This window comes from Canis aureus, chromosome 11 (assembly GCF_053574225.1).
Source record: "Canis aureus isolate CA01 chromosome 11, VMU_Caureus_v.1.0, whole genome shotgun sequence".
NCBI lineage: Eukaryota > Metazoa > Chordata > Mammalia > Carnivora > Canidae > Canis > Canis aureus.
This window is the reverse complement of record NC_135621.1, coordinates 15,313,326-15,335,851: the sequence shown is the minus strand read 5'-3', so window position 1 is coordinate 15,335,851 and position 22,526 is coordinate 15,313,326. Positions and strand designations below refer to the sequence as shown.

The 22,526-nt window shown below is 50.0% G+C and overlaps 1 protein-coding gene across 1 annotated transcript in view; it reads right to left on the bottom strand.

Annotated features, from left to right (window-relative positions):
* LGR5 (leucine rich repeat containing G protein-coupled receptor 5) overlaps positions 1-22,526 on the bottom strand; it is a 128,049-nt gene that overhangs the window by 19,034 nt on the left and 86,489 nt on the right. Inside the window, exons 5-8 of the mRNA XM_077913842.1 lie at positions 9,380-9,595; positions 7,342-7,413; positions 4,647-4,715; positions 3,252-3,323 (exon numbers count right to left, since the gene is read on the bottom strand). Coding sequence (XP_077769968.1) covers positions 3,252-3,323; positions 4,647-4,715; positions 7,342-7,413; positions 9,380-9,595 — 429 coding nt within the window. The remainder of the gene's footprint in view (positions 1-3,251; positions 3,324-4,646; positions 4,716-7,341; positions 7,414-9,379; positions 9,596-22,526) is intronic.

The following is a 22,526-nucleotide window of genomic DNA, read 5'->3' as shown; positions in this document are numbered from 1 at the left end:
ATCCGTGTGCCCTTGCCGATGCCGCTCACGTGGCATTCCCGATTCCTCGGTACCAGCAAAGCTCGAGGGCATTCTAACTCTGAGGACACTTTGGGTGAGAAATGTGTAAGAATGAGAATTTCTGACAGCAGGGCAGAGAGAAGGGACAGGTGGCGGCTGGGGGTGTCCCCGAACCCTTCTCTGCCTCCAGTGTCTGTGGAAGAGCCACCAGGAGGCCGGAAGGTGACTCAAGGTGCTGGCAATTGCATCGTTACAGAAAGAAAGTTGAAGTTCTCTCTCCACGTGAAGGTTAGACCCTTGGGCCGAATCTTCCCCTAACAGACGTGAAGGACTCCTCGGATGATCTGAGAGGAAATCGGATATTCTGCTTTTCTGGGGGGTAATATTAGGTTTTTAAAAGATCACCTACTGCTTTAAAAGGTGAGGCATTCTTAGAACTTAAATATTTTGAGTTACAGTAGTCTGCAGTGTAGAGGTATCTGGACCGTCTGGTCGGTGAAGCCCTGCAGATAGTTCGTAGCGGAGACGTCCCAGCTCAGGGACGTTCAACACACATCGCTCGGCGTCAGCTGTGCTGGGTGTGAGGCGGGACTGTGCGAGTCTACAGGTGGAGTCATGAAGGGGGCGGGCGCCAAGTGCCTACCGCGTGCCTGACATTATCCCAGGTTCTGGGAGCTCGAAGAGGATGGATAAAGTGTCGCTGCCCCAAGGAAGCTCGGAATCCGTGGGAATGGAACACAGCGTGACACGTCCCGGTTGATAAAGCACTTCCACATGCAAAGCTCAATCGACCAACTCAACGACTTTATGGGATCCATAGCACAGACACTTAAATACTATTTATCTCATTTCTGGAGGGGAAAACTGAGGCTCAGATACTTTGGCAAGGTCAGCGTCTCCCAGAACTTCACTTTTCTAATTTGTTAAATGGGATAATAAATCTGAGTTGCAGGGTTTGTGCACAAATTGCTCTACACATTAGTTTGCTAATGCTCCTGTAACATCCGGCATAGTCCCTGGGTTGGAGTTGTCACCCAACAAACCTAAGTCCCCTTCTGTGCCCCTGTCCCCTGCCCTCCTCCCTTGAGTGGGATAATCCATAAGAGAAAGAGCTAGAGCTAGAATGTCAGTTTTATAACTAAAAGTGGAGCTCTCCTCAATGGATGACACTGTCCCTTGTCCATATCATATGCTGGGATGCATGCCATCGGGTTAGCCTGCGTATACATATGGACGTACACTGGGCGCATACGAATCCACACGCTTGTGTTCTAAGTTTCGCAAACACAACTAAGGACTACAGCTTTCTCGGGAAGGAGATTTCCTGAGAGATCAAGAAAAAACCTCATATAATGTCACTTGAAATGGGCCCTGGAAGACAGAGTTTCAGTAAGCATAGTGAGAGGATGGAATCAGAGGGGCAAAGGACGTAAGAGTTGGGTTCTACAAGCACTGTCGACGTGGGCTGTGGCGTCGGGGGTTGAGGAGAGCTGTGGAGAGCTAGCTGGTCAGGAGACGGGACTCTAGACCATCCTGAATCTCCGTATGTTTTGCAGCAAGACGGACGCTGTGTTTCAGGGCAACAGCTCTGTTCCCGGTGGAGATGGGGGGCGGTTTGGAGGGGCGATGGACGAGGTGGCGGGGATGAGCCTCAGGTTGACAAGAATGTTGAGGTAAAGGCTAGCTGAGGCGGAGGACGGGACCACAGCCTGGGGACATGGGGACTAGGTGGCCAGTGGGACCACATAGACTGGGAATTGGGGATCTGTGAGAGGATGGGGAAGCCAGGAGAGGGGAGTTTCAGGGAGAAAACAGTGAACACCATAAAATACTGGGTGGAAGCACTAATAAATTTTGGGGATTGTTAGTCCTTTCTCGAGTGGTATTAGCATATCAAAAGAGTGATTAAAAAAGCACCCAAACAAACCCAGTCTTGTGGCTGGGAGGAAAAAAGAAGCAAAAGCAATGCAATTTGCCAACTTTTAATATGTAAATACTCTCTAATGAGGCCTAATGTTTATTGGCAATAAACCTTAAAACACTTAGTTTGCCAACATGCTGTCAGGCTATCTCAGAAACGATGAATGGTATTTTTTTTTTTTTTTTCAGTTGTCAGGGCTAATTGGGATTCCAGCTCATTTGTGACGGATACTACACGGTTCCAGAAAGCCTCTTAATCAAGTTGGCATGGGATGAATATTTGCCAAGAAATGCCCCTAGAGTCCTGTCCAACAGCTGTCCGTACCCTCCTCCTGCCTATTGGGGCCCCTCCTGCAAGACCAGGCCAGTCCTCCGCCCCGGACCCACCAGCTCTTCTAACTACGACCCATCTCACACCTGTGTTCACCTTCCCATACGTCTACCCGTGGCCCATCTTCTGTCCATGCTGACGGTGGAACACATAGCTCATTAATTACAAGCCATAGCTCTAGGTCTATTTTATGCTTTTAGGGCGTATGAATTCTGATATACGACTTTTTAGAAAATATGCACCTTTCTAGAATTACAGCCTAGCTTATGATTGTATAAACGTGACTTGGTGCTTGGGTTTGATAACAAATAGATGCAGAGACCTAGCATGAAACAGTCTTCCCCACAACACCTGCAGTCAATGGAATCTATTGCCATAAAGGACTCCTATTTGTATATAATAATTTATTAGGACACTTGGCTGGCGTCAGCCTCCAACTCTTGGTTTCAACAATGGTTCTGATCTCAAGGTCTTAGGATCAAGCCTTGCATCTGGCTCTGCACCCAGCGCGGAGTCTGCTTGAGTTCCTCTCTCCCTCTTCCTTTGCCCCCCCCACCCCCGCCAGCTCCTTCTCTCTCCCACAGAAATAAATAAATCTGTAAAAAAATAATTTCCATTTCTAGTATACTTGGATTCACGTTCTGAATGACTAGCTGACCTTGACAATGATTCTCTAAAAATCAGTTTTATTCCTTAGAAAATAGAGATATGTAAAAGTAAGTCCTAAGATTACTGCGAAGGGAGACAAGGCATCTGGGGGAATGAAGCACAATGCCATGCACGCTTGTAGGTTCTAGGAAAAAAAAGAAACTTTTATGTTATTTCGGCATTCAGCTAAAACCCGGCAAAACATCTCTGCGTACGCTTCTCTGTAAAGAATCTTATTTTGATAAACACAAAACTCGAGACCATACAGGACACCCATTTTATTATATTTAAAAGTGCAATATGTATTACATTTCAGGATGGAAAAGAAGCAAAAAGAACCCCGGCCACTTACATTGTAATAAGAGAAGGATTGCCTACAAATGCTTTCTCCGGTATCGACTTGATATTGTTGCTGTGAAATCCTCTAGAAAGAGAGGGAAACATTTGTTTTAAGACAATGCCATGGAGGGTGACCTCATGTAACAGTACCCCCTTCCGGTGGCAATGATCACCATCTTCGATAGCCAGAGGATAAGGCTCATTTCTTCTACGTGTTTCGAAGCGCATGTGCTCTCTAGGAGGAAAAATCGCAAGCTGTCATCTTGAAAGAGGAATAAAGAACCTGAAAATAACAGTGGTGCTTTATGGAAACTTACACCCTAATGTCATAAAAGGAAGACTCATCTGTTTCCATCCAGGAGGGCATCGCCGTATAACCACTTGGGAAAGGGGGAGCCATTGCTGGAGAGAGGATTATGATCACTCCTCTGACCCCATATGAGGAGACCAGAAAACAATGTTGGCCTAAGCTGCTGTCAAGTAGAGATTTAAGTAATCGCCTTTTGAGGACAAGGTGTCCTGAGCTGAGGGAAGGCGCTCAGTGCGTCGGTCTGAGCACACTGACCCTCCTGTGGGTCCCATGTGGGCCGCGGCTGGAACGAGGTGAGGGCCGGGCCGTAGTTGGGCTGCCGGACCACAGGCCGGAGGGTTTCCCAGTCAAGCCACATGTGCGGTTCCTGAGGGAGACCCCACCCCCGCCACCCTGCAGGCTTTCTCTTCCAACGGGCTCTATTGTCTACTCCTTTAGCTGTGTGTCTTACTTCCCTTGGCCAAGAGAACAGCCTCCATGTCCTTTCTGAGCTCTGGAACATTCCTTATGTATGTTATTTATATTTTTAGATACGAAGAAGAGCTAACTGAATGGAGTCCTTCAAAGACAACGTATGCAACCTAACAGTTGAAAGCTGGCTTAACTCTGGTAAAACTGTGGGTCTGTAAAAATTAAACATGATTCACCAAGTATCTAAAGGATAGGAAATGACGTAGGTGAAAGCACCGAGCGCGGTACTAGACACATGCATTTCATTTCTCTAGTCCTAGACCTACATGACCTTAAAAAGCTTGTCTTTCAAAATACTCAGCAGGCAGCTGAATTCCATGACAGTTCTCTATAAACGTGTGAAGTGTATAAATGTAGGGGAATATAGCTGAGGAAGAGAGCATGATTCAGAGAACTATGTATTTTTTTCTCATATACGTATATTCGAGAAATCCATTACATGTCTAAAAAAGATGATCTGATGTTTGTTGGCAGTAGAATAAAATATATTTTAAGCGTACTTAACCATCATTTATACAAACGTTGAAAACCTTCTCGTCAGTCATGCTCTGTACAAAAATCAAACATATTTTAAAGTGAATTCACGAAGAATAGACTTTTCCCATTAAATCTGTCCTAAATACTCACAGTTCTTTAAGGTTGGAGAGTGTCCTGATGGCGGTGGGGAATTCATCAAGATTATTATAATTTAAGTCTCTGCAAATAAGTAAACAGTATTTTCAGTTTTTAATTTAAAAAATTCATGCATACGACACATACGGAGACAGCTGACATGCTCTTCCAAGGGGCCACCGAGGAAAGCTCTCGTTCCTTCTCTTCGCGGAGAGAGGGTCTGGGCTTGCTGACCGAGCCCTTCACCAGCGTCTGGCTTAACATGGTCATCACACGGCTCAGGGCACCGAGGTGTTGACAAACAGAGGAGGCCTAGAGCCGTGGGCAGGGCTGGCCCAGCAGGAGGGGGCCGGGGCCAGGCTGAGGGGCCAGGCTGAGGGGCCTGCGACCAGCTCTTCCCCCGAACCTGGCTCAGCACTCCTCCTGCCTCCCCTCCCAGCTCCTCCCCCATTCCCACCTCACACGCTGACTTTCCCCCTTGCTTTTCTGTGTCCCCTGAAAGGGCACCTCGGAGGGCTGCTCTGTCCCTGAGGCCTGCAGAATGCCCGGGATTCCCCAGCCCGCGTCCTCAGAGGCTTCTGTGCTACGGGCCCTCCCAGGAAGGGCATGAGGCCTAGAATTTCTGCAGGGTCACAGGACATGATTCAGACCAGGAGTAGGTTTTCCTTGTCCTTTGAGGCCAAGCTCCATGTTACCCCCCCCCCCCCCCCCGCCACGCAGACACAGCAGGGCCAGGCCGTTTCAACCCCTCGTTTCCCTAGCTGTCCTGACACCAGTGGCTTTTCAGTCCCATCACTCAGACTGACTCCGCCTCGTATCTACAGCTTCGGATGGAAAAGCCATTGCGTCCTGGGCTCGGGGGAATGGCAGGTGTCCCGGATGACGCAGAGGGACCTTTGGGCCAGCCGATCAGATATGCTCAGATCTTCCTCTATGGGGAAGGACCGCTTTTGAATTTTAAGGGAGATCATCTGACCGAGGCAAGCATCGAGAGCCCTGCTTGTCGGGCACGGGCCATCCTTAAGCGGTAGTGCCGCCAGGAAAACTGTGTCTGTTGTGGACATAAATTTTCTTCCTGTTTGTGAATCTCTCCAGATGCTCTGTTTTGATTAAACGAGGACTGGGTCCTTATAAATGACTTGGGTCTCTTGTGAGGGAAAGGAAGAGGTTGGGAGGAACCAATGTACTGATGCTCTGTAGCCCTGGGCAAGGTGCCGGGGCAGGGGGGCGGGGTGGGTGGCGGAGGGCAAGGAGACTCAGATGAATTTGCCCTGAAATGTTTTACTCCTCGGTATTTACATGAAACCAGGTCCTCATCTCAACCAAGGGCGGGGGAGGGAGACTATTTATGGAAATACCCTTGAAAGCCAGCATTGGTTTTTGTTCCTCCTGCGTTGGACGGGAGGGTGCTTTCCACTACTAAGATCCCGCGCCCAGCCCTGCAGCCCCAAGAGCCCCAAGTGTTTTCCAAGAGCTCGCAGGAACGGCTGCCCAAGCCCCTACATCGACCTCAACGGTCTGCCTGGTCCGCCTGGGGAGCTCCATCTGCGGCATCTCCCCACGAGGGTGGTGCTTCCCTCCCAAGAGGGAACACAGAGTGGCTTCAGCAACCTTGGGCGGGAGGCTGTGAGCACCCAGGGGCCTCGAGAAGGCCACCAGCCGCGGGTGGCCCGTCGGGAGATCGTCACACCCGGACCCGATGAGCAGCTACTCCGAGCACGTGCAAAAACTAAGCTCCAGGTGCAAGTGGCCGACAGGCTCCTTGGCCCCACAGGAGGTGGGCTTTGGTGTCTCACCCCACAGCCTGCCCAGAGCCAACCGTGTGGGTTCGGTGGTGCTGTGTGGCTTATTGCACTTGAGTGTTAACAGCTTGGGGGCAGGAGGGGCACAACTGGAAGCACGTGCCCTGCTCCAGACACTCCGGGCGCTCGCTGCCTGTCTCCTCACTAGGGCGGTGGGGGGTGGCTGGCCAGGGGGGCCCCGGGGCTCAGCGCTGGACTGTCTCTATGAGGTGCCAGCTCAGATCTGGGCTTGTGCCCTGACCTTTGGAAGCAGTGCGCACGGGCAAACACGGATGTCCGGGCCAGGCTAGAGCAGAAGCGAACCCCAGCCATGCAGCCGCCTAGATGTGTCACGCTGGCAAAGCGACTTCACCCGACTAGAGCTTAGCATGGAAGGCTGATAGCTGCTCTCACGGGGTGCACGTGGGGTCAGCTGAACCCGCGCACCTGGCTGTGCGATCCCCGGAGGTGGGTGCACCCAACAAATGGTAGCCGTTACTCCTTTCTCGTGTGCACTTCTGCTGTCTGTTAGGGGGATCCCTGCTCATCTCAGATCGGAGAGCCCTGATCGGAGAGCACTCGCCTGGGCGGAATCCTCGTGGGGGGTGCAGGGAGGAGCAGACTCGCGAGGAGATGATCCCTGACACCCACAGCCCACGTTCCTCAGCAACCCGTCGCTGCTCGGCTGAGAACATCTCATTTAGCTTATAACGGCCCTAACTAATTTACCACCCTCGTCCCATTAGAATGAAATCTCAGTTTTGCTACTTAGCTGCGTGTGCACGCGCGTGTGAGGTGAAGCCACCGTAAATATCTGTTCAGAGCAATTAACCAAACCAGACAGCAGGTTTGGCTTTAAGGCCATCTTGATTCTTTCAGAATACTCATGAAAACACTGAAAAAAGGAAACAAATAAAAGGTCAACTCACAAAGTCTCTAGGCTGTGGAGCCCATCAAAGCATCTCTTTCCCAGGGAGTGAATTCTATTGTTATGGAGATGCCTGTAGGAGAAGATACAGACACAGTCAGGAAGGCGTGCGCGTGGAAACTTCTCGCATTCTGATTGCTTTCATAAAAAGCAAGAAACTTAGAGAGAATGCATTCATTACATAGAGGAAATGCTTTAACTTTAAAAATTTTTTTTTCCCTGAAAGGCCAACTGACCCATCCACTCTCATCGTAGATGAGTCTGTGCCATAGAATTAATTAATTAATTTATTAATGAACTAATTATTTTTATTTTTATTTTTTATTTTTGTACCATAGAATTTTTTTTTAATTTTTTATTTATTTATGATAGTCACACACACACACACACACACACAGGCAGAGACACAGGCAGAGGGAGAAGCAGGCTCCACGCACCGGGAGCCCGACGTGGGATTCAATCCCGGGTCTCCAGGATCGCGCCCTGGGCCAAAGGCAGGTGCTAAACCGCTGCACCACCCAGGGATCCCTGTACCATAGAATTTAATAGGCGATGACAGTCTTACCTTTTGGGTCTGAGACATCAAGGCGCGTCGAGTAGCATGGGCAACACGACCGATACAGGGAAATGCAGGTTGTTAACATAGCTTTGGGACGTCGGGCGTTAAGCAGAGATTCTGGTCATTATTGACAAATGAAGGATGGAGGGAAAGTCCTAGCCTACCGAGCCTATTTTCTCTTACAGTTGCTGGCCTAGAAAGGGCCTCATTCCTGGGGCGGGACCCAGGCAACAACAATTTTAGCCACAGGGGATGGTGATCAGGTTTTTTTTTTTTTGGCTGCCCAAGGAGATCAGTTATCTCGACGCAGTATTAATGCGTATGATTATCATCTCTGGTTCCCTGGTGAGTCAGTTAAGTCAGGGCCAATGAGAACAGCTGTGCACATGACTGAAAACTGGACTAAGACCGAAGGGATTTTTGGAAAATGGGCCTAAGGAGCAGAGGGTGACAAAGAATCGCTGGATCTCTGCAAATCCACTCCTTCAGGCGGGGGAGAAAATTAAAGCACGGCCCCAGCTTCTGGTGGGTCAGGAGCATCATGTTCACATGCGTGAGTCAGAGCAGAAATTGGCCAATATCACCCCAGGTTTCTTGTCCTTTAGATTAAGGTTCTGTTTGTGTGTTTTCCCAAAGATCTTATTTATTTGTTTGTTTTACTGAGGGGGGCAGGGGGCGGAGGAGCAGAGCGGGAGGAGAGGGAGGGGAAAGCACCCCCAGCAGACTCCGTGCTGATGCACAGCCGAGCCTGGGGCTCGGTCGCATGACCCTAAGATCACGACCTGAGCCAAAACCAAGAGCTGGACACCCGACCGACCGAGCCAACCCGGCGCCCCAACTGAGGTTTTTGTTCTAATAAATCGATGTGGGTTTCATGTGAGATCTTTGTGACATTTATTGAAGATCTTCCACATGCAACACATGGGGGAGGGCACTGAGGGTGCCTAAAAAGATGGTTATTATTTTTCAAACTATGACCTGAGACCCATTTTGGTTTACTTAACATAATGAAATCTCAACCCATCGGGGGGAGGGAAAAGCCACATGAATGCACAGCTCTCTGTCAACGCTCTGTCCCTACCTCCCTTCCCTTGGGAGGAGCTCAAAAAGGATTTTCAAGCCTACATAACACGAAGGGCGCATTGCAATTTGGCCTGAATTCTAAGTATTGCCAGAAATGAGGAGCTTTGATTCCCCGCAGTCCCAGGGCCAGCGGGCGGTGGGCGACCGTCGGGGGGCCAACCGTGAGCTCCGGGACACAGCACTGCTGTGTGGCGCCCAGCAGCTGCGCACTGCATGTGGCCCGAAAGTCTTCATGCAATGAGAACAGTCGTGAGTCGTTTGGGGGAGGAGCTCGGGGGGTTTTCCTCCCTGTAAACATCCCTACTCGAGGTCTGAAGGACCAGCACTTGGGGCCAGTGTCCCGCGGTGCAAATTCAGAAAGTGGAGAGAGAGAGAGAGAGAGAAAGAGAAAACTTACAGAACCACCAAGCTGGAGAGGTTCCCAAAGGCATAGTCTGGGATGTGGCGGATTTTGTTCAGGGCCAAGGTCATGGCCTGCAGGGCTGGCAAACTTCTGAAAGCCTGCACGGGGATCTCGGTCAGCGCATTGTCATCCAGCCACAGGTGGCGCAGGGCGTGCAGGCCGCTGAAGCAGCCGGGGGGCACTGCGCTGATGTGGTTGGCATCCAGGCGCCTGGGGAGGAAGACAGAAGGCTGGTGACCAGGGCCAACCTGGGCAGGACGAGGACTTGGAGGCAAAACCATCCCCGTGTGATGAACAGGAGGGCGTGGGGCGCGGTGGCTCTCCCGGTGGGCCCTCCTCGCGCCGCCCGGCCACAGCTGCTGGGGCCACGGAGACCCCCGGGCTCTGATTCCCTCCAGGCAGGTGGGTCACACGCCTCTGTGCACGGAAGTGGCCCCTGGGCCACGGTCTGTCAGGTGTCCCCGCTGACGCCGGGAGGTATGCCCCTTGCCCTCCCCTCACCCCAAGCTGAGTACCTGCCTTTGCTTTCTTTTTCTTTCCTTTCTTTTTTTTTTAAAGATTGTATTTATTTATTTATTTATTTATTTGAGAAAGAGAGTGAGCCTGAGGAGGAGGAGGGGTAGCAGGAGAGGGACAAGCAGCCTCCTCCCTGCCCCAACTGCAGGGCTCGACCCCAGGACCCTGAGATCGTGACCCCAGGACCATGAGATCGCGACCCCAGGACGGTGAGATCATGACCCCAGGACCGTGAGACTGTGACCCTAGGACCCTGAGATCATGACCCCAGGACCGTGAGATCGTGACCCCAGGACCATGAAACCGTGACCCCAGGACCCTGAGATTGCGACCCCAGGACCATGAAGCCATGACCCCAGGACCCTGAGATCGCAACCCCAGGACCGTGAGACCGTGACCCCAGGACCCTGAGATCGTGACCCCAGGACCGTGAGACTGTGAACCCAGGACGCTGAGATCACAACCCCAGGACCATGAGACCGTGACCCCAGGACCCTGAGATCGTGACCCCAGGACCGTGAGACCGTGATCCCAGGACCCTGAGATCGTGACCCCAGGACCGTGAGATTGTGACTTCAGGACCATGAGATTGCGACCCCAGGACCCTGAGATCATGACCCCAGGACCGTGAGATTGTGACCCCAGGACCCTGAGATCATGACCCGAGCCCCCAGCAGATGCTTAAAGGGCCGAGCCTCCCCGGCGCCCCTGGGCCTCTGCTGTGCAAACACACAAACTCACCATCCCACTGCTTTGCCCACCGAGCTGTGGGTGAGGATCGGGGGTCATGCAGGCTGCAGGGCGAACCCGCAGTGAGAGAAGATGCAGCCGCTCCCCCCCCCCCCCCCCCCCCCCCCCCCCCCCCGCCCATTACTCAGCACAGTGCTGAGCGCGCAAAAACTGCCAGCTTTCTGGCTCCTTCTAACCATCTGCATGAGGCAGGTATTTGTTTCTCCCAACATTTTAAATAATAATAAAATTAGCAGCTTTCCCAGCTTTTGCTTCTTTCTTCCACACACCGTTATTTATTTATTTTTTTGCAGGCCATTATGTCTGATAGAGGTCTGGTCCCCAGGCTGTTGCAGCTTCAGAACCAGCAGAGGGAGTGCAATGCACTTACTTCGTCCCTACCCAACAGAAACTCCGGCGGTAGTGACAACGACTGGACTTTTCTTATTGGAAGTTGCAATTTTCTGTAAGGTGCGTGAACAATGGAACCACCACCACTCTGCTATGCTTCCAATGACCCTCACTCACTTTTCCAATTTGTTCGTAAGGCTCACACATTTGTTTGCATTTCCAAAGCTAGGATTTAAAAAAAAAAAGGGTTGCATTTTAAGCAGCCCATGTATTAGGAAGGATTAGAAAATCACGAGTGGATTCTGAAAAATGTTTTAGGAAGCATTTAAGACTAAACAGATGCAGGAGGCACACCAGGATCATGAAATAATCCCTTGCAAACCAAATTTAAACAGTTTAGAAATAGAAGTCTCTCTAGTGGGGAGCTAATCTCTTTGGAAAGCAGCTTCCTCGCTTTTGGTCACATTTGTCACTTCACTCGTCCCCGGCTCCTCCTCCTCTTGACCAAATGGGGACAAGTGATGCCTGGCCCTGGACCAGGTTTTGACAATAACTGAGATAAGGTCACCTGGGATGAATTTGCAGGGTTTGGGGTTAGAGCCCCCTCACGAGCACATCTCCAGGAGGGCAGCGGTCATGGGAGGGAACAATAAATGCAGGTTCCAAGGATCTCAAGGTCCTGCCAATAAACAGAACCCGAAAGGTTTAGGAAAACCCAACGCTGCCTCCTCCTCATGCCTCCAGTGACAACCCGTTCAGCCCGGGTTCAAATCAGAAATGATTTCATCAGGGGGAGGAGGTGATGGTTTTCCTTTGACCAGAAGTGAAGCACGGAGGGAAACTCTCGTAACGACTACACCGATTAAAGACCGGGGACTTTATTTAAATAATACGAGCCTCCACGTTCTGGGTGACAGATTGTAGGATCATGGCCAGTTGCTTATGTGATGCAGCAAGTGGCTTCTAGAGGCCTGAAGATGACTCATCTTAAAGTTCGGTGCAAACATTGGGGCCCATTTACAGTGAAGGCTCTCAGCGCGAGACAGAGGCCTGTCTTCTTCCAGCCTTAGGTTCCCGCTAATGTCCCTGCTGGATCTCGAAGTGACCCGGGTCTCAGTTTTCAATGTTAATAAACCCATTTCTCTGGATAGATGAATTTATGAAAAAAATTAATTTATCGTTTATAATTTAGGCATCACTTTTTTTCCCCTCGAGAAAAGAACATGATCTGCCTTCCACATTGTAAGCTTAGGGCAATTTTGCACAGTTCTATCCCTTCACGTACCAATACTCCCAGGTGTCCTGAGTGTGGCACTAAAACGGGTCTCTGCCTCAATAGTTCCTTCATATATTTGCAAATGACATATCAGATAAAGGGATAGTTTCCAAGATCTATAAAGAACTTCTTAAACTCAACACCAAAGAAACAAACAATCCAATCATGAAATGGGCAAAAGACATGAACAGAAATCTCACAGAGGAAGACATAGACATGGCCAACATGCACATGAGAAAATGCTCTGCATCACTTGCCATCAGGGAAATACAAATCAAAACCACAATGAGATACCACCTCACCCCAGCGAGAATGGGGCAAATTAACAAGGCAGGAAACCACAAATGTTGGAGAGGATGCGGAGAAAAGGGAACCCTCTTACACTGTTGGTGGGAATGTGAACTGGTGCAGCCACTCTGGAAAACTGTGTGGAGGTTCCTCAAACAGTTAAAAATAGACCTGCCCTACGACCCAGCAATTGCACTGTTGGGGATTTACCCCAAAGATACAGATGCAATGAAACGCCGGGACACCTGCACCCTGATGTTTCTAGCAGCAATGTCCACGATAGCCAAACTGTGGAAGGAGCCTCGGTGTCCAACGAAAGATGAATGGATAAAGAAGATGTGGTTTATGTATACAATGGAATATTACTCAGCTATTAGAAATGACAAATACCCACCATTTGCTTCAACGTGGATGGAACTGGAGGGTATTATGCTGAGTGAAGTAAGTCAGTCGGTGAAGGACAAACATTATATGTTCTCATTCATTTGGGGAATATAAATAATAGTGAAAGGGAATATAAGGGAAGGGAGAAGAAATGTGTGGGAAATATCAGAAAGGGAGACAGAACGTAAAGACTGCTAACTCTGGGAAACGAACTAGGGGTGGTAGAAGGGGAGAAGGGCGGGGGGTGGGAGTGAATGGGTGACAGGCACTGGGGGTTATTCTGTATGTTAGTAAATTGAACACAAATAAAAAATAAATTAAAAAAAATAGTTCCTTCATTTAAGAAGCTCCCCATAAACCACAGTTCTTCTAAATGCCGTGTTTGGAAGTCCTTGTCCACCTGCCTCGGTGGCCCAAACAGCGAGTGGTGTATTGTTCACACCCAGAGGCATTACCTGATTCAATCCTAACAGAAGATCCTAAGGCTAAACTGGAGTATGGAATTCATTATCAGGCCCCTCGTACATGTGGTTCTCACAGAACAAGGTTAAGACTGCTGACAAAGCCGTTGGCAGGGCACAAGTTGTGCCTATTCAGTGAGTAAACAAAAAGATCATATCATGTCAATCTGGTTTGGGGCTGCTGGGCATTTTCTATTCATATGCTTGGAAAATGCAATATTTAAGTGCTGGCGTATAAGAAAAACATCACCACAGAGCATCGAAAAACACAGCTCTGTAATATTACCAAAGATGACAAAGAAAAATGACTGCACTCTATAGCTCCACTTTTTTAAGTGTTTCTTTGCTATTATTTCTATTTCATGCCAAGACACAAAGTGTGTGTGTGTGTGTGTGTGTGTGTGTGTAGGCAGCTTAAAATCTGAATTAGTGCAGAGATTTGGGACGAGAAACGTCAGGTCCAAGTCAGTGCACAGCAGCTGTGTGTGACCGTGGTCAAATCAATAGACTTCAGCCTTTGCACCTGTAAAATGGGAGTAACAGCTATTTTATAGGGTTGCTTCATGATTAAAGGAACACATACACCAAACTATAAATCGCCTTAATGATTTTAAATTATTATTACTTGAGGCTGGTTACAGTTTGTATTTGTATTTTTATTTTTTGACCATGGAAACCCCTGAGAAAAAAAAAGGTAGACTCAAATTTTGCCTAAAAGTTGGCCAAAAGGAATCCTATGTTGTCGGTGAATTTCGGGTCTGAAAAATGCTACTTCTTTCATTGCTCACGACAGAGATAATTAAGAGGTGTCTGGTCTCTTCAATAAATGGTGCTGGGAACATTGGACATCCACATGCAGAAGAATGAAACTAGACCACTCTCTTACACCATACACAAAGATAAACTCAAAATGGATGAAAGATGGAAATGTGAGATAAGATTCCATTAAAATCCTAGAGGAGAACACAGGCAACACCCTTTTTGAACTCGGCCACAGTAACTTCTTGCAAGATTCATCCACGAAGGCAAAAGAAACAAAAGCAAAAATGAACTATTGTGACTTCATCGAGATAAGAAGCTTTTGCACAGCAAAGGAAACAGTCAACAAAACTCAAAGACAACCTACAGAATGGGAGAAGAGATTTGCAAATGACATATCAGATAAAGGGTTAGTTTCCAAGATCTATAAAGAACTTCTTAAACTCAACACCAAAGAAACAAACAATCCAATCAGGAAATGGGCAAAAGACAGGAACAGAAATCTCACAGAGGAAGACATAGACATGGCCAACAAGTACATGAGAAAATGTTCTGCGTCACTGGCCATAAGGGAAATACACATGAAAACCACCATGAGATCCCACCTCACCCCAGTGAGAATGAGGAAAATTAACAAGGCAGGAAACCACAAATGTTGGAGAGGATGTGGAGAAAGGGGAACCCTCCTGCACTGTTGGTGGGAATGTGAACTGGTGCAGCCCCTCTGGAAAACTGTGTGGAGGTTCCTCAAAGAGTTAAAAATAGACCTGCCCTACGACCCAGCAATTGCACTGTTGGGGATTTACCCCAAAGATTCAGATGCAATGAAACGCCGGGACACCTGCACCCTGATGTTTATAGCAGCAATGGCCACGATAGCCAAACTGTGGAAGGACCTCGGTGTCCAACGAAAGATGAATGGATAAAGAAGATGTGGTTTATGTATACAATGGAATATTCCTCAGCCATTAGAAATGACAAATACCCACCATTTGCTTTGACGTGGATGGAACTGGAGGGTATTATGCTGAGTGAAGTCAGTCGGAGAAGGACAAACATTATATGTTCTCATTCATGTGGGGAATATAAATAATAGTGAAAGGGAATAAAGGGGAAAGGAGGAAAAATGAGTGGGAAATATCAGAAAGGGATACAGAACATGAAAGACTACTAACTCTGGGAAACGAACTGGGGGTGGTGGAAGGGGAGGTGGGTGGGGGTCGGGGTGACAGGGTGACGGGCACTGAGGGGGGCACTTGACGGGATGAGCACTGGGTGTTATTCTATATGTTGGCAAATTGAACACCAATAAAAAATAAATTTATAAAAAAACAAACAAAAAAAATTAAGAGGTGTCCGCACTTAGACTTACTAGAAGTTACCCTTATTTTTCAGCCTTCAGCATCACAATGACATGTGTGTGCACGTGCACGTGTAGAATCACAAAGGGCAAAGGGTTTTGTTCCCGATACTTTAGCGAGTGGCACATCTTCATTCCAAAGGTAAAGGAGGAGAGGTGACACGTGATAGCACGTTCTCAGAGACACGTCCTACCGGGGGTCTTGGCGTTTAAGTATCTAGCAAGACTGTGAAGACGTAGCACAAAACCTGCACGCTGGTAGGTGTAGCGAACTAAAGCCTTTAAACAACGGGAGTGGACCCATCACCTTTTAGGCAAATAAAACCTCTTCATCATGGTCTCGTAAGGTGTTCTGCAAAGTGATCACTGTATGGAAATGGGACCCCTTTTATGCTCCTTCCGTCACTTATAAATTCTAGCAAACTGATAGGTAAGACATTTCACGCTCTTTTCTATGTGGTAACAACTACATGCATGTGGTTCCTGGAAAGTGCACTGAATTAGAAAAATCAAGACAAATTGAGTCAAGTCTCCGTCAGTGATTAATCCTGAGATGTGGAGACACACCAATTAATTTCTCCGAGGGTCACTTTTTATATCTGGAGAGCATAACAGGTCACAGAACTGCGGCGGGAATTAAGCGAGAAAACATGTGCAAGTGTTTTGTAAGTAGTAAAGCGCTCTACAAATGACAGGTGTTATTACTTGAGAAAAATCTTCACGTTTAGGGAGTGATAACATTTCCGCCGCCCCCCTCCCCCCCCAACAAAGGTTTCCCGAATTTTTCCTGAAGGTTCTTAACCCTTTGTCGTTTCAAATCTCTAAATGGAGATGGACATATTTTTGAGGGGGTCCTACGGGCTGGCAGGCCTGCCGCTTTTCTAGTCCCCGTAATCCTTCCTACGTAAGGTCAGTAGCTACGCTGCGTGTTTTGAGTCTAGGAAGCCTCCCATCACGGACAAAGGAGCACACACACCTTCTGTGTTAGGCCCGCAAAGGTCAAGAAGGCAGAGAAAGGCCCAGAAAGGCCCAGAAGGTGAACATGGCTGAGGAAAACTATGACATCACTTGGTGCAAGAACAGAATTGTCATCAAGTGTGAGTCTGGGCAGTGTGACCTTGAGGACTACCATCAAGGCCAAGCAGATCTGTCAAGACTGTGGGGCATGTGTTGAAATAACTACCTCTCTGTAGGGAGGCCTTGAGGTTGGAGGACTCCATAATTACCAAAGGGAATCTGCTGCCCAAACTGTTTGGCCAACGGGACTGTCCCTCATGGACCTGGGGCCGTCCCTCCTCGCCGCCGGGAACTTGTCAGGGCCATCCAAGGTCACCCTGACAGGCTTCGGTGCTTTTGAGTATCCAAGGTAGACATTTAGTCTGGATAACTGCACTAAAGGAGGCCAAATGGACGCGCGGGAGAGAACGTGGTCACTTGTCGGCTGTGGGCCCCACCGTGACTCCATGTGCCCTCCGGGGCGCCTGGGCAGGTGGGGATCACACAAGAGCAGGGATGAATGTTACCCAGTATTATGTGAACTAGAAACAAAATAAAACCGCATGTTCGCTGTGAACGTGCACACGTTACATTACACTCTGTGAGCACGGAGTGTCCTGTGTGATGAAGACTTACGGGCAAGAAAAGCAATCTTTCATGTCAGGCCATGGCAAAAACAAAAACAAAAACAAACAAAACACACAAAAAACCAAAAAGAACATGTAAAAAGCTCATGTTCTTACCTTCTGTCTAAAGATTTTTTTCCCTCCATGATCTTTTCATGTGTAGATGCTGGATTTTACACGTTTTTCTCTCTTAAGAGAAACAATTTGCCAATCTGTTCCCTACTCCAGAAAGGAATTTTTGATTTATCAGTGGCATTACTGTAGGGATTAGAGAAGCTATGAGATCATGCCTGCTATTGTTTTTCCAGAAAAAGGCCCTTTACATCTATCTCATATATGATACCTTGCCAATGTATCACACAGACTCATATCTCTGTTTGAGAATGTTTTTTGATAAGCCACAGACTACAAGGAAGAAAGCGTTAGTCGGAAGATAAGCCATAGATCTTGGCTAATTCCGCATCTGAGATGGCTGTGCTGATGTCAATTATTAACATAGATGACTTGAGAAAAAAAAGCCAAAAGTGTGAAAATGTTGCAGCTGCAGGTATAATAGAAGTTTATGGGGGTTCTCTCAATCGACACAATTGAGAAGCATGGCGTTTTCATCACTGACCTTTCTGTTTTATTTTATTTTTTATTTTTTATTTATTTATTTTTTTGACCTTTCTGTTTTATATTTGGATGAGCAATTTTCTCTCTAAGTCTAACGGGAATGACTGACTCACTGGCACGGACATCCCTGCATTTTCTGAGACCACTCCGAGCAATCCATGAAGGGTCAGAAGAACACAACCATTTAGTTTATTTATAAAATCTTTAAAAAACGAAAGCATTTTCAGTGATTACCTTGCTTTGCCTGTGAGGTGAAAAGCACAGAGTTCCAAGCTCGTACGTCATACAATCTGATGTGGCAGCTGAAATATTTGTTACGGTCAAGTTCTACCGCTTGGAAATTGCATCGCCCTGGAGCCAGGGGATCACTGGAAATTGAATTTGTCAGGTCGTCGTGATAATACTCTTGGGACAGAATTGTATCGCTGGGAGCTCTTAGAGATGGGATTCATGTTGATTTATAGAACTCCTTATACTAATAGGAGCTGTTTTTACTATTATTTAATATTTGCCGAGTGACCACAAGGTGGGATTTCTCTTTGGATGAGATCCCACCCATATGCTGGCAACGCACGACATGTGTGAATTCACAGGAGCAGCACGAGAGCTGACGTGGGCGGTTCTGTGCCTCCCTTTCTAGTCCCCATCCTATTCGTCGCTACACTTACTGTAAACCAGGAACATAAATTAGTGCTTTAAACTCTGAAAAGGTGAGCAAGTCGGCTCATCTCCGCGGCTTGGGGGGCGAGACAGCCTCCAGTGCCCGGGACAGAAGAACCCTAGAAGCGGGCGAGTGGGCCTGGCCACAGCCACCTAAGGGACCCGGTGTCCGCGGCGCCATTGGGCGGTGACAACTGGGTCTTTTTTTTTTTTTAATAATAAACTTATTTTTTATTGGTGTTCAATTTGCCAACATACAGAATAACACCCAGTCTTTTTTTTTTTTTTTTCTTTTGAATAACACCCAGTCTTAAAGTCAATTTGCAAGCCTGCTCAGCTCCTCAGGGGTCCCTGCTGCTATGAGTTTTGTATCAGGGCCTCAAGCACCAGGAGCATTCCCATCTCCAGGTTCACTTTTCTCCAGAGAAAACAAAGGCTTTTATTTATTTGTTTTTTTTTTTTTTGCCAAGGGCAGCCTTGGTCTCCCAGGCCCATCAGGGCCTGAAACCTGCAGGTCATTCTTTTGGATCTTCTCAGCCTTCCAGCCAATCCTGCACCAAGCCCTCTCCCTTTATCTCCCAAACTCTCCACTGTCTGCTTCAGCCTCTTATCTCTTAACACCTGCGGGGCCTGCAACAGTCCCTGAGCTGCTCCCCTGCCTTTGATCTCTTATCTCTGCAATCACTCCCTGGGCTGTGGCCCGGCTCCTGGGGCGGCCCATCAGAGCTCAGCATCCACCTTACCCACCTGCCCCTCGGTCTCGTCCCATCAGAGCTCAGCATCCACCTTACCCACCTGCCTCTTGGTGCCTGTCCCATCAGGGCTTGCCGTCCACCTTACCCACCGGCCTCTTGGTCCCCGTCAGGCTGTCGCGGGTTCGCCCCCACCCCCCCCCCAGGTACTCCGGGGCCTTGTCCCCAGGAGCATCCCCTCCTTCCTGCCCATCTGAATCTCACCAGCCCTCCAAGGCCTCACATTAAGGTCCTTCCTCGAACCCTACTCCCTCCCCCCTTTAAAAAAAAAAAAGTTATCGTGGTACAGTTGACCTGCCCCGTGTCGCCGCCGTGGCTTCAGGCGCACGGCATTGACATTCAACAGCTCTACGGGCTACTCCACGCTCACGACGCTAAGAGCGGTCACCGTCTGTCTGTCACCGTGCCACATTAGGACACTACGACGATCACGATCCCTGTCCGGCCCTCTTCACCTCTGCGACTCGTTTGTTTGACAGTTGGGAATTAGTCCCTCTTAAGCCCCTTTGCCCCGAGCCTGCCCCTTGGGTTCCCAAAGCAGAGACGGGCTGAGACCGTGGAAAGCCAAGTCGTGCGGACACATCGACGCCGAGGCCCCGGAGGAAGCCCTGCGGTGCAACCGCCAGCTCGGGAGGGCAGGTAGGAGAGGCCCGGGTGGCAGGTGAGAGCCTGGCACCTGGGAGAGCCGGGGATGGGGCCACAGCCCCCCAGGGGAGGCTGGCTGGTCCGAGCAGATGCTGAGGACATCACTTAGGGCTTTGGTGCAATAAACTCAATAAATATTTCCTGAGCACGTTTTCTGTAGGTCCTGCTCCGGGTGCTGGAGACCTGATGGCAAACGTGGCAGGCGTGAGCACGCTTTCTAGACGCGTCCATCCAACATTTAAGGAGCTTGTTTCCTAAAGTGCAGCCAGACAATCATCACAAACGAGACGTTAGGTGAAGGGGACTGTATGGTGGGAGGACCTAACCCACAGTTCCCTTTTCCTCGGGAGCCAGGCCGCCTTTCCAGCTGTTTCGACTCAGTCTTTCCTCCACAGCACCCACGTGCGAGACCAGGCCGGTCATCTCCTGCCGCTGCCCCCCCGTGCGGCCCCGGTCCCGGTGTTGCTGGTCTCGGCGACGGGCCTCACTAACACCCACGCGACTCCCCGTCCTCCTGCGTCCTCCGTCGCCAATTCGTTCCCAGTGCCGGCGACTTCACCTATTTCTCAAGCCTGTTTCCATTTTGCCATCTCCACGGGCCCAACCCTGGTAAAGTCCTCCGTCTGCGAGACTGTCCCGGTGACCCAGGCCGGACGACGGCCTTGCTGCCGGCGCACCTCCCGTGGACTCCGTCCGCTCTGGCCACGGACACCAAGGCCTTGGCACCCCCAACGGCCCTCGGGGTGTCGGGCCGGCCGCCTGCTGGACTCTGCTGGGACACCTTGCAGCGCACTTTTCCCGCTTCAGCCCTGTGGCCTTGGCTTCCTGGCTTCTGGCCCTGATGCACGAGGGCCCTGGCTCCCCGACGGCGACCAGTGCCTGCGTAGTCCCTCCGTCTCGAATGTTCTTCCCTCTTGTCTTTGTCTGATCGACTCTCACCTTTGCAGAAGGGCCGAGATACCCTTTCGTGCCTATGGTTCCCGCATCAACAGGGTGGAGACGAGCCCCACCCACAGGCACAGAGGCCGGGGCAGCGCGAGGCCCAGGGAGACAGCGGGGCTCCGCGGGCGCTGCTCAGCAGCCTGCCCCCCTGCCCCTCTCCAGCCACCTGCGGCACCGCCTGACCCCCTGCCAACCTCCCCGGAGCACTCCGGAGGGCAGGTGTGATTGGCTCGCCCCCTTCCAGGGCTCACTCCCAGGAGCTCCGGCACCCGCGGCCGTGCGCCCATTGTCCGGCCTGCACTCCGGAGGCCGCAAGGTAGCGCGGTGGCAAACGTGCAGATGTGGGAGGTCTTAGCTGAGCCTCAGCCCCGGCCTGACTCCGCTAGGAGCCCGATGACCTTGAGGAGGTCACTGAACCTCTGAGCTTCCGGCCTCCTCCTTGCTGAGGAAGGGAGCATCTCGGCTCGTCCCCGGGGGATGCTGCTTCCAGGACGGAGCCGTGTACACGCGCCTCACCAAGAGCAGGGGCTGCTGCTCCCATGACCCCGGGGGGCTGACCTCCTGGGGCGCTTCCAGCAGCCTTCCCAGGCTTTGCTGCTTCCTCATGTGCCTTTTTGCAATTCTGTCCTGACCTCGCCTACCCCGAGGAGGGGGGACACAGCCCCCCTTTGGCCATGCGCCTTCCCAGTGAGGCCCTTCCTTTGGCTTCTTCAGAGTCTAACGTATTTTCCAAAGGAAGGCCTCCTTTCCTATCACGAGACTGAGAAAAGTGGCATTTTACTGCTCATCGATGACATCCTCGCTCTCGCGGGGCTCTTTATCCAGCTGACAGGACGGTCCCCTCCGGGATTTTCCCGGGGCCCGGGCACAGGGCCCGCTGCAGAAAGCCTCAGGCGGGGGGCCTTGCCGTAAGTGCTCGCATTTCTTGTCCCATACGTGATCCTGAGGACTGTGCCCCAACTCGCAGCAAACGCGCTGTAGGAAGGGCCCCCCTCTGGAAATAGCTTTTGCCTCCTGCTTGCACGCGGGGAGGGAGACCAGGAAACCTTGTCCTCCTGACAGGTCGCTGGGTGCTGGTGTGCACGTGGCTCCGGGAAGTGAGCTCCTCACAGTGCATCAGGCGCACGCCGCGGCCTCTGCAACATCTAAGTCCGCCTCCATCCCAGGCTGTACCTAATATGCTGGCACTTTGGTGGAAAAAAACCAAACTAAATTTTTTTTTTTTTTTTTTTACTTACTGGATGTGCCTTTTTATTGCGTAAGCTTGTAATTTTTCTTTCGGGAGACCATCTTAGGTGGAAGGAATAATGTCACTAATACGAAACCATTGTTTGTTTTTCATTGTTTTTTTAATCCCTTTGGTCTTTTAAACTTCTCCTCTGGGTTACCTCACCCTGCTTTCTTCTTGTCTGCTTACAGCACCTTGTCTTTTGTTCCGTCCTTCCCAGTCTTTATCCAGGGTCTGAAACCCAATAGGCTCCTGGATGTCAGAGGGAGAAGCCGGTGGCTGGTTCTAGGCTTGCCTTGCTTCTTGCTCAGCTCTGCGAGCCCTGCCCCTTCCTCCTCGTCTCTTCTTCTTGCTTATTCTCCTGGGGACTCTTGGCAGCAAAACCCCACACAGTGGGCCGTGGGCCGGTGAGGCTATTACAGCCTCACAGGGCTCAGAGGGGGAGCCGGTGGCTGGGAAGCTGCCATTGCAAGATGCAGGGGCACATCATGGTCCGGGCACGAGCTACGTGTTCTCCGTAGGTTTTAAAAACAAGGCCTTACGCTCTGAAGAT